The sequence below is a fragment of the Falco rusticolus genome, chromosome 6, assembly GCF_015220075.1.
Source record: "Falco rusticolus isolate bFalRus1 chromosome 6, bFalRus1.pri, whole genome shotgun sequence".
Lineage (NCBI taxonomy): Eukaryota > Metazoa > Chordata > Aves > Falconiformes > Falconidae > Falco > Falco rusticolus.
Window position 1 is genome coordinate 52,099,072 of NC_051192.1, and position 20,741 is coordinate 52,119,812.

Below are 20,741 nucleotides of genomic sequence, written 5' to 3' on the forward strand. Positions count from 1 at the left end.
TTATGGCCAATGCTGGAGACGAGATATTGGTCTGGAGGGACCCTTAGTCTGAATGGGTATGGCTGTCATGCAAGGAAAATGGGTTCAACATGTCACTCCCCATCTTTTTAGCTTGAGTTGAATCACTTTTTTGATTGTATATTTGCACCACTTAGAGGTGCCACTGCTATACTTTGTAGGAGAAACATGCAGAACCCCCACATTCTCAAGGCATTTGAGTGTGCTTTTTTCTCTCCCACTTTGGTTTCCCTGGCTGTATTTAGTGATTAATTTTGCAAGTGTCACATTTAACTGAACCCAAATTTCAAAGCAAAACTTAGCAATCATCATCAAAGATTTGCTTAATGTACACGTGAAAACATCAGTCAGTTATGGTTCCTTTGAAACAGATCAGTGCTTTCAGTAAATTTGACAGGAATTTCACATTTGTAATAAAAACTACAAAAACCCCAGCTAAAGAAGCTTGCCTGTTATACCAGATCTTTCACGCAGCTCTTGCCACCGTGTTTTGTGAGGGTATGAGTGGCAGCTGGTTCCTCTGACTGAGGGATGATGAAGGTTATGCATCACATATGACAAACACCAAGACATCAAGAACATAATGCAGCTCAGGCACAAAGGAGGACAATGTCCATTGAGGGTAAGGAGAACTGTTACTTATGTCTGTGACTCAGACTTTGGATCCCTTCTAATATATTAAGTACCTACTAATTAATATTCATTGCTATAATTAAAAACCTGTTAAGGTAGGACAGACTCTGCAACCTTTATGTAGTTTTTGTACCTTATTACACAAGTAGCTTCACTGCTCTCAGGAAGCACATTTGTGCAAAAAAAGGATGCTTTCATTGCCAAAACCTGTGTCAGACTGCCCCACAGCCTGACTCTTCTTTTTCCCCAGACTAAATATGGCCATACCATAAAAAACGTTAAGAAAACTGTAACCGTGAAATTGTTACTGTATTTTTGGGAGGAGGGCAGAGGCAAGGTTTAGAAGCCAGATTACTAATTGACTATAATTAATTGAAGGATTAATCTGCATTAGTAACAAAGTACCTCAAGGTGATAAAAGACATAGTAGAAATAAGGAGAAAATGCTTTTTAAAAGTGTGTACGGCTGACAAACATAAGCAAGATCTGGAAAACACAAATGTGTTAACTCCTGCTTGGCCTACCAGAGTCAAGAGAAGAGCTGCCTGGGGGAAAGCAGCTCGTATTCTAGAGAGAAATACGATGGAGAAGAATTTTTAAAACTGCCTAAATGACACTGGAGCTCAAACACCATCTTCAAGGTAATTCTGACCTATTACTGCCTTAGCCCTGGTAAAAGTGTTCAGATATGCTGAGGATGAGGAGCAGAGACATTGCTTCCCAGGGCAGCAGCAGAGGTGGTATGTATTGTACCAAACCCTCCTCAGGATTTCTAAAGAGTTTATGTTCAGGTAAGTACCTAATGTTCACTTACACTTGCTCAGATTATTTTATAATAAATCTAATGTAACAGTACTGAATGACTGCTACAGCTCATTTCTTCTGGCAGAAATGGGCTTGACAGTGCTGATGCAGATGATACAGATATAAGCAACTGCCTGGTCAGTGACTATGTGAGAAGAAGATGACTAGTTCCTACCCACCACGGTATCACAGAAAGAGCTGCAAATGCACCGTGGCTGCAAGGGGCCAAGAAACCTAAAGGCGAGAAATTCAGATGCAGTGTCCAAGAGAGTGGGAGGGAGAGAGAGAGGGAGGAAGGGAGCAAGGAAGGAAGGAAGGAAGGAAAAAAGAAATTTGAAGTTGCAGGAGGGAGCAGGGGAAATGACCATCCTGGAGGCTGCAGGGAATATTTACGGCTCTGCTCTAATGGCTAGCACTTTGTTACCACATGTCTCCAATTACGCAGCTCTAATGTTAAGATTAATTCAGGTTCAGAAAAAAGGCACTTAACATCAATATTTAAAGACAGCTACATGAGTTAAATGTACCAGAGCTTCTTACTTCCATGAACTCAACTAAGCAGCAGCTGGAAGAAAGCATCAGTTTCTCAATTGCAGTCCTGGTTAAATTTAATGAAGGTTAAAAATGAAATAACAAGACTGAAAAAAATAATTGAAATAGTTAATGTCATCAGTTAAAGCTACCACTTTACTGCATAACAACCTGTTTTTCTGCTTATTTTTTCAAAAAATCAAAAATCTGGCTAAACGCAAACATGCAAACAGAAGAGAGCACTGGCTGCTAACACCCTGGCACATGAATACAGAGTTGTATGGGTCACAGCAGGTTGACAAGGAGCTGAGCCTAGGTGTGAAGAAACTCTGTAGTGTTTTTGGCTCCTAAAGCAGACCCTATAGTTTCGCCAAGAGACTCAGTTTTCACTCTCCCCACATCCCCATCTGTATAAACCATCTGTTTACTCCTTGACTCCCAGTGATTTGCTTCCTGGGTATTGTGGAAGGCCACCTTCTGTTAGCCAGTACTTCAGAAGGCTGTGCCTCCCTCCAACTCTGACTTCCTTTCTGTACCAATATTCAGCAAGAAAGGCAAATATTCCCTGTTCAGGTTCAGCTGCCTATTAAGGGAACCACAAAATTAAAGCTTGATGGGAAGGGGCCTCAGGAGTCATCTAATCCAGCCCCTGCTTTAGGTCTTGGCGTACTGTGCAGTGCTTCCTTCTCTAGTTTTCAGGGCAATCTCCAACTTCAGTAGGTGAAACACCAGCACTGGAGACCCCAGAAGCAATACATGTGAGAAGACCTTGGCAAAGAGGGCCACCTTTCCTGAGGGAATACATTCAAGAAGTGACCCTAGTAGGTCATTGAGAAAGATAATGAATGAGAAAAAATCCACAGCCTGGGGTGATTGCCAGATGAATCTTCCCAGCAGATGGAAGGAGAGCAGACTGTGAAAATTACTTCAGCCCAAGTCTGCTAAAAGAGCCTAAGATAAAATTCAGTGTTACAGAGAAACTTGGTACCACTCAGTTTTGGAGAGCAGAGAGAGATGCTTTTGTCAGAATGGCTGGGTTCCCCTCACAGCACTTCCAGTCATTTTCCAAGTAGCTTGGACCTGGTCAGCCACCCACTTTTATAATTTGTAAAATGCTTTAAGTATTTTTCATTATTTGCTAGGTGTGAAGCATAAAGAATTAGTGTTTGCAAAGGGTTTGAATACCTTCATGTAGCGGCTAGCATAAACATTCAAAATACTGTTCATGAAGCCCATCTCTTGCACTGGGAATAAAACAAGTGTTATGATGGGATTTTGCAAAAGAAGATTGTATTGCTTAGATGTCTCACATTGATTTTTTCAATGCAAAATTTTTACTACTACAAAATTACTACAGAACTGACTACTTTGAATACGAAAAGGATATTTTCTTTCATTGTGAAGACTTCACTACTTACACATTCATACATTGCTGAGAATATAAACACATTTCTTTTTATTTGGGACTGCCTAATGAGTCATCAAACCTCTTCTTTCTCTAGTTATATTCCCCTCTCTGCTCACATGAATCTCAAAGGTGTACAGCATTTTTTTCTTGAACTAAACCAGATACAAACTCCATGAGGTCTGTGGCCTTGTAAATCAGCTGGTATGATGAACTACAAAACCACTGCTTTGAGAGGCCTTCCAAGAGACTTGTGCGTGCTATATCATGCAGACCAGTTTATCTGGGATTCAGAGATGGCAGTGTGGGCATCCAGGCTCCTGCAGCACAGCTGAAAAAGTATTAGTCATACACAAAACTTTTTAATAGTTTAAGCCAATTGCTTGTTCATTCAGATCTCTTGATACAAAGGTTTTGTAGAATATGGCCTATCCAGAATCTCCAATGCAAAGAGTAAGATGCAGGAAGGCAGAAAACAGAATCTGTCTGGTCATGATAAAGCACATAAACTCACCACTACAAAATTTTAACTGGGTCCCAGCAGTTGTCATCACACACTACATGAGAAGCAGGTACTGTCCTCTAGAATACTTGGAAAGGGTGAATTTCAAGATTTGTATAACTATACCCATTGACACATACTAAGCTACCATGAAACAATTCAAACCAACTGAGCAGCAAATGAACAGAGCAGGTAACGGTTTTAGTTCTGTGGCCTGTGTCAAAGACTTAGCTGGTAGTAAATGAAGTTTTACTGTTGTTGATAGTAAAACTCCCACTGAATAATAATAAAATAATTAATAACATAATGAATAAGTCAAGACCAGAATTTAGACTTTTTCAGACAAGTTTGTTTCGATATTAATAATCACAACACACCTCATTTAAGGTTGCCTTCAAGGATCACTCAGCTTGATTCTAGCCTGTGCCCTGGTCAATGCAGGCTGGCAAGTAGCTGCCAGCAACCTGCCTCTTCATACTGTAGCATTAATCCCTTATTCACAGAACAGACCAGACAAGAGAGTGGTTGGTTGCTCTTTTAACGGCTAGGTTACAGGCCATTTTATCACTATCTACCTAATATGTTCCCCTTTTGATCAAAATTTTAGGTGTGAGAGTTACACTATTGCATTCAATTCTTTTCAATCTATGCATATCCCGCCAACTGGTGTATTTTCTTTGTACATTTCACATTATATTGCAAATTACTTAGAGAGGAAATGCTAATAAATCATTTGGTTGCCATTTAATTTTCTTCGGTTTTTCTGACTGGCAGAAAATCAGCTTCCCTAATAGACCATACAAGTGACAGACCAAGGAAAACAAGGAGAAATGAACAGAGGGAAAGACAGCACACCTTTAGTGTATGGAAATACCCTTTTTCTGCCCCAGCCAGCTAATTTTCAAAAAGGAATAAAAGACTGAAATGATTACAGCTGCTTTTGTCTATGATGTGTGGTAGCACTCAAAAGCCTAAAGCATTAGCTTACAGATAAAAGAATTTACTCTAACTCGTCTTCTTTTATATGGATTGTTATCTTTTCTAATTCTAACACATTGAGTCCCTGGGGGAGGGGATGGAAAAAGAGATGGAGGAAAAAAAAAAAGCCTCGCAAAAAGCAGGGAGGAAGGAGCCGAGTTCATTAGCAGGTGAAAGAAAAACAATCTATATACCAAATATATCATCATTTAACTGGAGACAGATAGTGAGAAGGCACAACTATCCTCCAAAACTAAATACATAATAAAAAATCTAAAGCGTTGGGATATATCTATTATATGGGACATAACCTATTGATTTTCCTGAATAAACTTATATGGTTCAGAAGTGCTGAGCATCCACAAATGGATCTGTGGCCATAGGAGACAAGGCTGTCCCACTCCTTTTAAAGTCATATAATAAATTACAATACTTACTTAGACTAACTACTGTCAACAAGCTAGATCAGTGATATAGGCCCTCTCCACCCCAAATTCTCACTAGTTTTCATGTTGGCTTCCTATCCTTCCTTCCTTTGATGGCACCAGTTGTCTACTTAAGGGTAAACAGAATTTAAACTTCCTCTACAGATTGTGGTATGTAGTGTAATAAACAGCTACCTAAAATAGCTTCTATGCCACAGGAAATGGAGCTGTACTAGAAAAGCACATTGCCATGTTAATTTATGCTTCTGCCCTGGTTCTGCAAGGGAGCCATGATGACCATGGTGAGGTGCAGTATCAGCCACAGCTGCAGTGCTGCGCTGTATTGCATTGCCTATTGGTGGCCATGCACTGAACACATGAGTAGACCTGCAGCTGCACACTTCAGGAGAAAGCATCATCATCTACATTATCTGAATGTATCCCTATAAGAGTAATAAATGCATTTTTTGGGTTTGGGTTTGCGATCAAGGGACAGCACTATGCTTGATAAAATGATGCTGGGAATAACTGTTTCATAAAGCCTACAGCATTCATATAGCTTTAAAAAAAATAATGGTGTCACAAAACAACTTATTCTTGATCTTCTGTTCGTCCTCCTCAGCAACAATGGCATCACAGGCTGAAGAGGCTGGATGAGTGCTGGAGGAAGCAGGTCAGCACCTGAACACCTAATTTTAGATTGCTGGTTTGAGGGGGGGTCAATACCTCTCTGAAAAACTTTGCTGATGCTGCATCTCAGTGTCAAATACTGCAGCACTCAGGAGGATGTTATTGGGTCCTTCTCATAAGCCAAGCAGCTCCACTGTAGTCAGATACCTCTCGCAGAACTCTTCTTGGCAAGTGTTTTCCAGCGCCTCACTTCTCAAGTGGTTGGCAGCTTTCTTCTGCTTTCCAGACTAACGACATTTAACAAAGAGTTTACTCCTACCTGCTCTTGGGGCAACATTAGTCTTTAGCTGAAATAGCCCTTTTCTCTCTGTGGTGTTTTCCCCTGTGATGCATTCACAGATGGTATAGGTATGATACCACCTTTGGGCAACTATTGGACTAGAAAGTATCTTCAATTACTGAATTTCCCTTGCACACCGTATCAAATACTTTATTATAATGGAGGCTCATGCAATCCATTTAATTTACTTTGTTTAGAAAAAGACAGCTGTCTCATCAAGAAAAATATCAGATTAATCTAGCATGACTGATATTTGGTAAATTCATGTTGCATTTCAACTAACTTTTCATTGATTTTCATGTATAAAAATCAATTAGCACAGTTTCTCATATTGATTCCACTTGAACTACCTCCAGAATATCTTGCAGGATTCTTAAAGGTTAAGCAACAGTGGAGAAAAACTACAACTTTGGGATAGTTAATCTAATGCAAAGACATGGAAGTAAAAGACAAATTCTTAGCTATTCCTCTGTGTCAATTGACATTTATGTCCGTTTCTGATGATTTCCCCACTGTGATGAGCCGTTATTTTAAAACTGTTTCACTACACCATTTTAAAACCAACATCAGCAGGCACTCAGGGCAACGCGAACATCCCAAACTAGTCATAATCAAGGCACAGCAAAATGGGGCAAACCAAGAAAGGAGGGATGGTACAGTGCCTGTACGTATTTGTTTTCTTTTCCCACCAGAAGAAAAGAGAGGTTTTTGAGGTTTTGAGTGACAGTCTCCCACCAGCTAATAAGACTACAGGAGATCCACCACCAGTCCAAATCTCACCTGAATCTCATTAGTGGAACCAGAGTCAGCAATGCTGATGTGAAGGAGACAGATGAATGACAAAAGAACCACTGAAGTCCTGTGAAACATTCAGGGTGCCCACTAATATATGTCCTTTCTAATCTATATTTTGTAGAAAAAGAGAGTAAATTTCTGAGTTTGTCTAAGAGGATGTCCTGAACATCTGAAAATTGCTGCTTGAGGAACTGCTCCCTAATAGAAACCATGTCAGTGAAAAAGCAGGTATTTCTTCTGAAATGATTGTGCTCTTCCAAGCTTGCCCTGCCCTGCTTCTGTGCAGCAGAAATACTCATGACTCGTGTTAACCAACTGAGACAGCAAAGGACTGTAAGAAGGAAGAGAGAGAACATAGCACCAAATGCCACTCATATACTCCCAGGAGCAGCTGCTTCACTGTCGCTGATGCAATGAAAATGATCAAGCAATCACTACACATCTACTTTTCTATATACCCATAATTGCTGAAAGTGGCACTTTCTATCTGAGGGCTCTGATCACTCCTTCAGCCACCCCTCCAACAAAGACAACTTTTCCATTACCATGAGTACACCAAAAGACCACCAGTCGGCACTCTGCGTGTGTCCTCGTCGGTTGACCACCTCTGGGGCCATATACTCTATTGTCCCACAAAATGAATATGCTCTCTTGTCATGGTCGATGGCTTCTTTACTCAGACCAAAATCTAAATAGATTGAAATGAAAAAGACTTGTCAGGCCTATAAAAATGATTATTTACACTTTTGCTCACTTAAACTATTCAAACAAAACACACCAACCAGCCAGTGAAACACCCTTCTGCCTGTGTGGAGAAAGGCTACAGGCACATCTGTGTTGAAGCCCTCCCTATGTCGAGTGCCTGGTTGGCATTTGTTAATACATTCTGAAAGCAGGTGTATCATTTCCTTTGTTCAGGATGAGGTTCTGGGTCAAAGCAGAAGAGGGAGTTTAAATAAGCAGAAAAAATCACAGTTTGGGTTTGAAGAAGACAATGCTGGCAAGGATTCTTGCTCAGATAACCAAAGCATTAGGAATAATAACCCCAGGTGGACACAGTGAAAAGAATGGCCAGACAGCATCTCCAGGGTGGGAAAGGGATGTCTTTCCAGGTGTCCTCTGCACAGTTATAGCTCAGAGAGTTTAATCTGGAGTGAGCAGTCATATTGGAAGCATCCTTCCATCCACGGTGGTAGGCAGCCAAGCCTGCATGCTTCATATCAGTCGAGAGTATAATTTCACCAAGAAAATGCTATGTTCTCCATGTGCTGTGCAGCATGGATGCTTGATGAATTGCAGAGAAGAGAAGCCCAACACTCAAACTCTTCTGGATTCTGAGTTTTTGTAAACAAACTCTTTCCAAACAAAGACCAAGATGCATGTAACACACTGCAGAAAAAAAATAAATGAGCTTGTAGACATTAAGTTTTCCGTTCCTCACTTACCTGTTACCTTAATGTGGCCCTCCTCATCAAGAAGAATGCTGTGAAGTAAAAAAGCAAACATTCATTCATTAGGCAGGCATAGAGTGCAGTTAACAAACATGAATAAAACATGTTTAAGACTGATATGGAGATGTGCAAGACTCAAATACATATGTAAATAAACCATCAGTGCATTATAAGCCTCCAGAAAGAAGAAAGATCCTCAAAGCTCCGTCTAATTTCATGTCTGAAGCGTGCACGGCCTGTGGCAGTTGTATGGGGACCCTCTTCCTTACTCCATAGCATGCTCAGGGTGGGCATGCAAACTGAGCTCAGAAAGAACAGAGTGTTCAAAGCCAGCAACTGCAGAGTATCTGCTTCCAGCAGGAGAAGGAGCTACAGGTTTTCTGCTTTTCTCATACAATAAAGGCAAGCACACAAATAATCATGGCTTGGATTCATTGGACCTAAAATTAACTCCAAAGGTAGATACGATCATGCTGAAATAATAAAAGTGATCACAGAGCACAATGACTAGTCACTGCCTAACTGCATGGATCTCAGACCCTGCTGATTTATTCTGTCCAGAAGCATAAATGAAAATTCAGCCTGGAAGCCAAGTTCAAGTGTTCTCACGTTTGCCACCTGCCAACATACTTTATTCTCACAAAGGCACTCCAACATTTCTGTAAGAAAAATGACTGTAGTTCCCAAAAAGCATTGCTAGTTTTTATGGAAACAAGAAGGAACACCGCACTGAAAAATAATGAATTTTGGTAACTTTTCTGCCTATAAATACTGACACAGAAATGAGGGTAGTGTTTCTTCAGTTCTAATTAGATTTAGCATATTTCTCTTTTCAAAATGATCTAGCGAGGTGTCAGCTATCTGTGTATTTCCCTTCTCTTAGAGAGTCACTTTAATTCAATTATTCAGGAAGAAAATAAGACAGAAGTGAAACAAACACATTGGGCTGCGGTTTTGTGAAAGGTTGTCTCTGTGCTGAAATGTAATTGAAAAGAGAAGATCTTCTGTCATTCATTTGTGTGTTCAGAACAGACTGTTATTGTGTAATTCATCAAAGAAAGGATCAAACAAAGGCCAGCAGCTGAGTCACTACTGTGTGTTCAATAATTAAAGAATTTTCTTCTCAATAAAAGCATCTTTACCTCTATTCTTTCTCCCCAGATTTCTTGACAAGGCATAATTTTTGAAGTATTAGCCTAAACCAGGCATGTTTAAATGTATTTTTGTAACTGCAATCCCTAAATGAGAGGCTTGTGTTTCAGAAGAGAACAGAATAAAGCACCTGCCACTGTGGAAGTGAGCATGAACATATCAACTCCACAGACCTGGCTCTGGAAAAACAGCAAAGGGGAGTTAAGTTCACAGAAATCACCCAAAATTTTGCCCCACACCCACGAAGCCCCTATAAATAACAATGCAGTTCAGTTGTGGGGTTTTCCCCAGAAACATCGATTTTGTATTTTACAAATGTCCTACTGAAAATCCATGCTGCTTTTCTGTGTATACAATACATGTTTTTCATCCCTTCCCCTCATGAAAGGTATGGAGGCAATACCAGCGCAGCTATCGGGCTGATAATACTGCCTTAGGCTAAGCAAGCCAGAAGCATACAACAGGCTTTCTCACACTTAATGTTTGTATGAGCAGTAAAATGAACGGATCCTGGTTTCCTATGGATGTGTGTCCTATATCCCCTAAAACTTGATCTACAGTTCCCTCCTCCGTCTCACGTTCCCTAATCACCCTCATACAGTGCCCTCAGCTGCCTGCAGCTTCCCCTGTGGCCCCTGGCAGCACCCTTTGGACAGCTGGGTGTTTCCACAGTTGCCATCTGCCAACACATACAATGGTATGGTTTTGAACTGAAAATTACATTTGATGTAAATAAAAAAAAATATGCTAACAGTGAGAAAAAAAAAATCAAACCAAACCAAAACCAAAAACTGTTGCACTGAGTTATCTTAGAGTGACATTAAGAAACAAAAAACAACGCACCTGCTTCTAAGCATCCAAATTACGAGACAAATGGTTTTCCTTTGACTGTAGAAGCAAACTTACTATCTGATCATACTTTCTGTCTTCTCTTTCTATCTCTATCACTTTGCAGTTCCTTTTTATCCTATGCTGTCTGTAGTAGAAATTCTATTGTGACAATCACAATTACTTTAGCTATGGTTTGCAGGATCAGCTAATCTGAAATAAGCTAGTATTATTTTGCAGGAGGGAAAAAAGAACCAGAAGTTGTGATTCAGGCTTGGGAAAAAACTTTTACCTAAATCATTGTTTTGAAATTATAAAAAACTATAAGAAGTAGACTACTTTTAAATGTTCAAAGAGGCTATAATCCCATTGAGTGATAACCTTTCACTATGACTTTTTTTCCATTTTATTTGTTCAGTTTAAGGTTTGACTGTTTTTACAGGATGCTGTCATTGTCAACCTGTTATTTCAAAACAACAACATTTTAGCCTCAGACTCATCCCACAAACATTCAAACGCTTTCACTGACAATTTAAACGTATGCCTTGAGAAAATCAAGGCTGAATATCTCCATGTTAGAGGCAGGACAGCTAAGGTAGTAGTGGGGGAATGACATACACCAAATTACAGAAGCAGCTCATAGTAGATCTTAGGACTGCAAACTCCATATTATTTTTTTGCTGTAACTTTAGCAAGGAATAAAAAGCCTTTGTTATTACTTGCTGACATTATTTTATAGCATGTCTTGAATCTAGGCCAAAGCAATTGTCTCCTGTTTCTCTCTCTCTCTCTCTCTTCTTAGTTTTGAGTCATGTCTTTTAGGCTTCACTTCGAACTCTGACATATCTAAATCAACGAAAAGATCTGCCAAATCTATTAAAGCTGGAATGCTGGGGTTTTTTTATTTGATGATTTAAGTTTCTTTCCAAGTCAGCTCAGATTTGCAGAAAATTCAACCCACACTCCATGTTTTTCAGAAATGGTAGCCAAATTTTCAGGTTGGAAAGAAAACCTGAAACTTCATAAAGAGTGTTAAATTTGATCGCAGGTTTTGTCGTGAAAGTACCAGATAGAGTGGAGTGTCCAAATATCTCCCAAAGAGATGAAGGTTCTCAGAAACTCTCCATGTTTTCTGACATTTCAGTGGTTGCATGACCCCATACTATCTCACTGTGCTGAACACTCTTACACAAACTCGTATCTGCTGTGGCTAAATTGACACCATGAAGTCCAAAAAGGGACTGCTTACTTCAGTGGAAGATGATGGTTATTTTCCACCGTAAGTCTTTGTCCTTTGCTGATTCTCAGATCTTCCCTTTCTACACAGAGCAGCTACATTCATAAATTAATTAGTAAGGTTTGCAACATGCTGCATTAAACAGTGGCAGTTTGTTTGTTTGGTTTTTTTAAATATAGTTCGACATTACTTGAGTTGTTATATGAGCAGTTATATGAGCTGTCCCTTGTACAGACAGCTAAGGGCATTACAGCGTAAACCACTCCTCATAAATAAGCCCCCATGACAGAACTGTATCAAGGTGCATCTGGGTACCTGGAGATAGAAAAGGCAAAGATAAATAAAAAAGTCTGTGCATCTGCAGAACGTAGGGTTACTTCTGAGTCACTCATACCCTTAAACCACAGCATAAGAAATAACATACGCATCATATACTACTTTATAATAAGTTCCCATTTTTCTGTTTCGATATATTTAATGTACTTAATAGCTTGATCATGCAGTTCTTAAATGGAGACATGCCTCACCATGTAACTCACTCCATGGGTTTCAGTGTGACTGAACAGTATCTTGTTCCACAAGGGATGCCACTGAAACCACCAAGACAACCCAAGGAGAAGAACTGGGCTGCAACAATTTACAGGAAGCATCTGCTTGTTCTAAACAAGACTTTAACCAGAAAATTCAATTGCTTGCCTTTTTAAAGTAAGTACAGCTAACTTTATAAAAACTCCCAGAGTATATATTCTGGTTGCACTTAAAATTAATTCATAGCTTTGAATTGTTAATATGGATTTTTGCTCAGGGAATCTTAAATGTCGAACCTTAAATTTTAATGTACTGAGGATTCTTTCAAGTGGTCTGAACGGTGCTATTTTCTAACTAGTCTTCTTTGACACAAACAATTCTGATGAACTTTGTTTCAGGATACTTACAAAGCTGACTGAAGCAATCTCTAACCTATTAACAGTTACATTTGGAGGCTTCTGGAGGACAGCAAAAGCACTGAACAATGAAAGAAGGTCAAATGCAGTGTCTATCTTTAACAAAGGGGGAAGAGAGAATCGGGAAATTAAAAACTAATTAATTTATCTCCAGTTCTGCAAATCTGGTAAGAGTAAACATTGTGCTCTAATCAGACTGGTAACAGTTCTCCTGAAGACGTGGGTGTAATTCTGTACATTGCACTTCAGAGGAGACACAGGTCAAGAAAAAACAAAGGGGAGGAATAAGAATTCCTGAACCCCTAGAAAGACTGACTGGTGAAGAAGAGTTCAGCAGCTGGATTGTTTAAGGTACAGAGGAGGGTCCAAGGATAAAGATGTGCTCACAATCCCCTGAGACTACTGCTGAGAGCAGAGCAAGCACGTCGGGGAGTCTAGGGGCACAGGCCAAAGAGCAATGACCTCCAACTACAGCAAAGACATTTCAGATTACCTACTAGGTAAGCACTAAGTTAAGACTACTAGGTAAGACTACATTAGCAACACACCTGTAATGACTGTGATATATTTGAGCCTGCCCAGAGGCAAGGGGAGGATGAGAACATCCTGAGATGTTCTAATTTTATTTTATTGTCTTATTTAGAAAGCTATCATTTCCCAGATGTAACTTAAAAATACAGCACTTTCCCCCCCTTCAGAATAAATATTTTTTTTCTGCTGTACCTGATTTTTTAATCTGAACCTAAAGTTCCAGTGAAATTGTAGGCTGTCATACTCTGCTGTCCTAGGCATGACTACACATATGCTTTGCACTTATAAAGCTATTTTTGGAGGATATGGTTTTCAATCAGGTATCTTGATTTATCCCCAGGTATAAATTAGACTTATACTAGTCTAGGTCATTCCCTGTCCTGTACAACAACAGTTATATTTTTCTAAAGTAATTTTATACTATGACAGTTGTATCCAGGTTCAACTGTATCACTGGTATGTATTTAACTGTACATTAAAGACCATAAACCATATATTCAAAAGTTAGGAAATACAAGAACGAGGGCTGCCACCTTAACTTTACACAGTGATCTCACTGTGTAATGGTCTTTAGTTACATGATGATACTTTTTTGTTTTCTTCCAGAGAAAACTTGCTGCAGTTGTCAGAACAGGTAATACCCAGGGATTTTAGCAGAGCAGTGCAGTGAAGGGGCTGGCTGGCTGGTCTCAGCTCAGACAAAAATGCACAGAGAACAGATTCCATCTGTGCCTTTTCAACATACTTCTATGTGACAACGGCAAATCAGTGACACTTTCCTTTCTTAGGGGAGCTTTAAATTCTCAATTCACTGATCCCTGAAACAGGCACTGCAGTTTGGTCTGTTGAAATTTCAAGTGGTCTCACTTGCAGCTGAAGTCAGTGAGAGATGCACTTTGTGCACACAAAGTGGCACTTAATGCTGAGAATGCTGAAAAATCAGCTTCTCAGTATCTCAAATACAGTGAATAGTTTTGACACGCACTTAATTTTCTCCTTAGTTTCTAACTCCTTGTAAAGCAAAAAATTACGGCATTTGCCTATAAATGTAACAACACTGTGACTTATATTTGAATATACAGGCTCATACTTGAATGCCTTCTAATAGCAGCTTTGTATGTCATATGTTACCTTCAAAACCAGCATCACCTAACACCAGAAAGAAAAGTGGTGCGTGACTTATACTAGCACTCACTAGAAAGAAGGTTTAAAACGGAAAAGCTATAATTGGAGTTATTCTATTATGTACATGCTGGTTGATGCTGAATGAACAAAACAGCAATTGAGAGTTAAGTTAAAACCAAAGAGCTACTGGCAGACGATGCAACAGCACGTGATAGTGGCCCTTACAGTGTGACTGCTGCCTACCTGTGTTTCATATTAGTAACAAACTGGTAGCTTCTCCCTTCAGTTATTTAACTTGGAGGATGACTTCCTGTATTTGCCAAAGACTCTGTCAGTTTTGGTTGCATAAAAGGGCAAGACTGGAAATTTCAGTCACCTATGAAAGAGTCTATAGCCCAAAGGACTGAGAGGTCTCATTATATACATCTGTATGCATTTATATGGTACTACTACTATTATTTTTGTAACCAAAAAAATAAAATTCAATTTAAATCACATAGTACCGTCTTGTAGAGAAATCCCTTCCTCTCCTTCAACTCCTCACCTACAAAGTCCAACTTCCATCGCTTTTGGTCTCTATTTTGTCCATGGGTGTGAAAGCAATAGCACTCCATTTTAAAGAAAGAGCTGCATATTTTTTAATTTCATGTCATAGAAGGAAAAGGCTGCTCTGCTGTTATACTTTGGAAGTGTAAGCAACAGCTAGACTACCATCAGTGGTCATCTATTTTAAATGATGGTGACCATTACATTAAAAGTCTGGTAGCTTTGAAATGTTACGGCCTGTTTTACTGGAGTTGGCATAGAAGATGCAGGCAAGCACCAGGCAAGCGGCACAGAATAAAAGCAATATCTCGTCACTCCCAGTGATAACTCTAAGGGTGTCATTTAGTCCACAGACATACTGCAAAGAAAAAAGAGAAAGGAAAATGCTCCATAGTACCACATTAGGAATAGAAAATAGCTGCAAATATAAGCTAGACTAATTCTTGGGAAAATATTTTGGATTGTTAATAAAAGTGGTTTTAAAATCCTGATTATCGTGTCTCTCATGAACTAATATGAACTCTAGTTTTCAAAGATGCTCATTTACTTTAAGCAATGGCTACAATAAAACTGAACAGTACCATGACATATTTTGGATGAGCTAGAAGTGAAGTTGCTTTGAGCAGTTTAAACTGCAACAAAGGGATGGCCAGATAAAATGCTGCAAATGGGGGAATGATGCTGAAGTCACAGGCACAGAGATGTGAATCCTGCACTGAGATCATTCACTAAACTGAAGGCCGGGCACACAGAGGCCCCATCACACTGTAGCAGTCAAAATATTTGGCTTCATGTTAAAATATACGATGTGATATGATACGTTATGACATGACATGACATGATATGAGATTGATATGATATGATATGATATGATATGATATGATATGATATGATATGATATGATATGATATGATATGATATGATATGATATGATATGATATGATATGATGTGATGTGATGTGATATGATATGGAGATCCTACTGCTGGTGAGGGTCTTCTTGTAGAGTCTCACATACAAGAAGGAAGGCAGAGCCTCTGGCACCTTTTGACTTACTAGCATGACAAGGAGCAGAAATGACCTAATAGATCGCATATTTGCGTTTCAGCTCACTCTTTCTCATTAACTTACTTTTCTGGTTTTAGATCCCTGTAAATAATTCCAAGACCATGGAGGTGGTCTAATGCCAAGGCTAGCTCAGCTAAGTAGAACTTGACATCCTCTTCTGTAAACATCACCTAGAGAGAAAGAGAAGAACACATCTATTTACTGGAGAGTGGTGGGCTGGCTTGCGTTAAACAGACATGGGGAAGAAATTGTCTAACTCAGGAATACTGGAAGGACCATCATATCAGGTTCAATTTCCATAATTTGTCTGAGCTCACATTAACAATTCTTACCAGATTCCCCTTGTAAAACAAAACTTGATCTGTCAAATACTTCTGATCCTTAAAACATGCTGCTTTCATTCATCTGTTTGATCTGTTTAGATGACATCATGTCATAGTAATATGAATAAGGTTCTAACTCTTTGGAAATGAATGCAAAATTCAGTACTTTCAGTGCTTTGCTTATCTCTTAATTTGCTAAAATATTGGCATTTTGTCACCAGATTCCAATGAAATAACATGGGGCAACCTCTCTGGGGAAGTGAAATGCTTCCAAATCCAAGCAGAATACACAGCATGAAAAGACTCAGAGATGGATTTAAAACCACATGCACTCAGGGTTCAAGATATCTCAGTGCAGATGCCCTAAGCAGTGATGTGTTGTCTAAAACGCGGGGCCTGATGAGGTATAAAACGAGGGCAGTTGTTTCCTTTCTACAGCTGATATGGATACTGCTAACACTGAAAACTCTGTTTTAGATGGGAAGAAACTTCTGTAATTGAAAAAACACTCAGAAAAACTCAGATGGCAAGAAACCCCTTTGGTTCAGATTTCATTATATCCCAGGTGTTATTAAGTTCTCTTTAATTAAATCTCAATATGTACAATGGTAATAATGCAGAAAGAGAAGCTGATATATTGGATACACAGGCATGAATGCTATGTATGACAGAAGTAAAATGAGTTAGCTCAGTAAAAATTTACATGTCATATGTAAATGTAAATATCTACAGTAGAAGTTGCTGAGCTTATTTTTAAAACTAACTCTCTGCACTTGGAAAGGGGTAGAAACAATACTTGAGTGCTCTGAGAAGCTGCAGAGGGCTGAGAGCAAAAGAGGATTCAGATAACAGATGTCACAATTTAATTAAGAATATCACTGCAAAGGCTAGAAAGAAAAAGGATACAGAAGCAAAAATAGTTAGTCTAGTTAGTCTGAACATAAAAATTGCATTAATTATCAAAATAAATTTAAATTATTCATAAGATATAAAATAAATAATGTAGGCAAGAGATGAAATAAATAGAATCAGGAAAAATCTAATCTATACAGATATCCCTAGTTAAAGTCAGATGTCTCAGAAAGACAGAGCAAGAGAGACAAGCTTTGCATGCACGCATGCTGTAGTATATGGGATCTGACTGAAAGTCCACTGAAGTCAATACCGTTCAACCAAGTCCATAATTAACAAATTGCAAGCAGTACAAGTTTTCCCATAACTTCTTCCCTTGTGATACTTTGCCACTAAAGAGCTGTGAAGTATAGCTAGACAGGATGAGCTGCAAACACTGAAAAAAGGAGTATGTAAAAGGACTGTCGAGTTCAGAGGACTCAATAGTATAAATCAGAGAAGTCAATGCATTGCATTTCATTGGAAAAGCTTTGGAGAAAATGTGAAGTTTTAAAGGAGTACAAAATCTGAGCTGTTCTCTTTCACTTCTGAGTTCCCTGATTGTGCAGGAGGGGTAACTGCCCTCTGTAGGAAAGAGTTTCTCTCTTCAATGAAACCTCAGAGGCCCTTGCTAAGACAGTACGCTGCCTCGCTAGCAAAGCCTGATTTCATGCCAAACAGAAGAAGGGTATTTTTTGCTTTAATCTTTTCCCTTATACTAAAAATAACTGCTACCATGAACTGAGTACTTATACAAGTATCATTACTTGGCAGTGTAATTAACCTGTTGCAAAGGTATTCTTTGCATTAGCCCACAAGCCTTGAAGGTGAATACTTGGAGTCCTGAGCTGTGCTGCACATCACAATCTGCAGCATGTCACTGAACCAGGAATTGGATGAGGGGAAAAAAAAAAAGCTAGGGAACTTTTGAATAAAAGTACTGTCTTCACCGCTTTTTTAATTTTTAGTCCACCAGTAACTCTCCAAACCCAGAGAAGCAAACAGAGCCTCCCCTCAAGAGGATGGCACCTGAAAGGTCCCCGTCTTATCTTTGAAGTGTGTGTTAGGTGGTTGCCTACACTCTGTATCTGCACACTGGAAAGAGACCGAGGGCTGGGGACATCATGTTGGTGACAGAGAGTGCTGGGGTGTAGAGAAGCCCCAGGGTGGCAGGCCTGCCCCACCACAGCCTCCTGTACTGCCTGCAGGGCTTGTATGGGGTTTGCATGGCAACGTGTTGGTAGTGGGGGGCACAGGGGTGGCTCCAGGCCCGGAGCAGGGGTTCCCCCCCAGCCCGCGGTGAAGCCCAGGCTGAGGCAGGCTGTCCCCTCAGCCCCGGGAGCCCACGGTGGAGCAGATCCCCCCCGCAGCCCCTGGGGACCCCACGCCGGAGCAGGGGGATGCCCGCAGGAGGCTGTGACCCCGTGGGCAGCCCGCGCTGGAGCCGGCTCCTGGCAGGGCCTGTGGCCCCGCGGAGGGGTGAGCCCAGGCCGGGGCAGGGCTGCTGGCCGGGCTGTGACCCCGCGGGGACCCGCGCTGGGGCAGGTCATGGGGGACCGTGTCCGTGGGAGGGACCCCGGGCTGGAGCAGGGCAGGGTGTGAGGAGCCTCCCCCTGAGGGGGCAGGAGCGGCAGGGACAGCGTGTGAGGGACTGACCCCAGCCCCATGCCAGTGTCCCTGCACTGCTGGGGGAGCAGGGAGAGAAACCGCCAGGGAAGCTCAGACCGGGAAGAAGGGAGGCAGGGGGGGGAGGTGGTTTTATTTCTCATTATTCTACTCTGATTTGATTGGTAATAAATTAAACTAATTTCCCCAAGTCAAGTCTGTTTTGCCCATGATGATAATTGATGAGCGATCTCTTCCCTGTCCATATCTTGACCCAGGAGCCTTTCATTGTATTTTTTCTCTCCCCTGCCCAGCAGAGGAGGCAAGTGATAGGGAGGCTTTGGTGGGCACCTGGTGTCCGGCCAGGGTCAACCCACCACAAGGGCCTCCCTGAGGCTAAATGCAGGAGGATGCGCTGTGTCAAGCAACACAGCCAGCCTGCTCAAAGAGGCATTTGGAGCTGCAGGCAAGCGCTAAATGAACCCAGAAAACCTACTGCTACCGTGCTTTACAGGCACTAGCGAGACTCAAGTTTGGAGCGTTTCCTGGCTGCCTTTTTCTCCAGCAGCAGCACCCCTCCAGGAGCAGGAGCTGCGGAGGGCAGGGAAGGGATGGGAGCCCAGGGAAGTGATGGAAGCAGCAGCTGCCCCCCGGCAGGCAGGGGGAGAGCAGGTGAGGGCTGTGAGAACCAACCTCCAAGTGGGGTGGTGCGTGGGCTCCGACCTGTGGGATGGCTCTTTGCCTGCTCCCTGGCTGACGCCCTGCTGTCTACATGCTTGCAGGGGGTCAGCTCCTGACCTACGTCCATCTCTTCTTTTTGCTGGCAGTGGTTGTGTTTTTCCAGTGGTTCTGTGCCCGTGTCCAGGCAAAATGTGTTGGGGATTGATTTCTCAGACTCCCTCATCTCCAAGATATATTTTGCAAGCAGTGAGTCTGGCACTATTTTGCTACGGGAATGGCTTAGTAGTGGTGCAGTTTTCTCCGAAAATGATGCTTATGTGCTGCGTTACCTATGGCCTAATTCAAATACAATTATGAAGAACCCACTTAAAGATGCAAGATGATACAGATCTATTACATATATATAAGCAGGACTATTCCCAACACCATTTTTCATTTCCACCAACTTATTCTGAGTTCTGGAAAACCAGGACAGTCTTTCATTTCTAAGTTAAAAAATCTGTCAGCTTACCTCTTTGGAGAGTCTTGTGAAAAGGTCCCCTCCCCGCAGGAAATCTAGTATTAGATACAACTTTCCCTCTGTTTGAAATGCTGCATTAGAAAAGGATGGAGATGTTGGAAGTTTGAATCAAGATAAAATCTCCAAAGAATTAATCTTGTTGACTAGCAGCGTATCATTCATGCCATTAGCTTCCCTATCGTTTCAGCACTTTCAGAACAGAAAAAAATTAATTTCTGTATAGAACTAAACAATTGAGATTAAGACTATGGAAAAAATGGTATCAGCTGAGAGACAACAATGTGTTACTAATATATTTCTTTCCATGCTAAGCACCTACAAATTAATATTGCTTTCCATTGCACAATGTACCTGGAGTCACTGAAGACTGGGCATAGAGAGGAGCTCTCAGGGTAGTGTGAGAGGAGAGCCGGCACTATCCCAAATGTCCTCATAAGACCCTTTACAGTAATAATGGGGCTCCTCTGGGAACTGGTGAGGTAGAGGAAGGCAACTCCAGCAAGACACCACATTCATATACAGACATATATAAATTTGGATTGGTGCTGGTTGTTAAAAACAGTTTTTATTTAGATTCTCTGGTTTTCTAAATGATACCTGACAGCAGGTGAGGGGGTTGACAGATGTATACTCACCAGCTACCCCACCAGCACTATCTGTTACATCAGGCTTTATGACAAATGTATTTTGATGGAGGAATGACTAAAACCTACTTATACTGAAATTCTCCTTTAGCATAAATGAAGATTTTCACAAAGGTAGCCTCTATGACTTCATTA

The 20,741-nt window shown here is 40.8% G+C and overlaps 1 protein-coding gene across 2 annotated transcripts in view; it reads right to left on the reverse strand.

Moving 5' to 3' along the window:
* RPS6KA2 (ribosomal protein S6 kinase A2) overlaps positions 1-20,741 on the reverse strand; it is a 280,073-nt gene that overhangs the window by 56,006 nt on the left and 203,326 nt on the right. For both annotated transcript variants that reach the window (XM_037392121.1, XM_037392120.1), the window contains exons 5-8: positions 19,954-20,033; positions 16,006-16,112; positions 8,507-8,544; positions 7,607-7,749 (exon numbers count right to left, since the gene is read on the reverse strand). In XM_037392121.1, the coding sequence (XP_037248018.1) occupies positions 7,607-7,749; positions 8,507-8,544; positions 16,006-16,112; positions 19,954-20,033 (368 nt within the window). The remainder of the gene's footprint in view (positions 1-7,606; positions 7,750-8,506; positions 8,545-16,005; positions 16,113-19,953; positions 20,034-20,741) is intronic.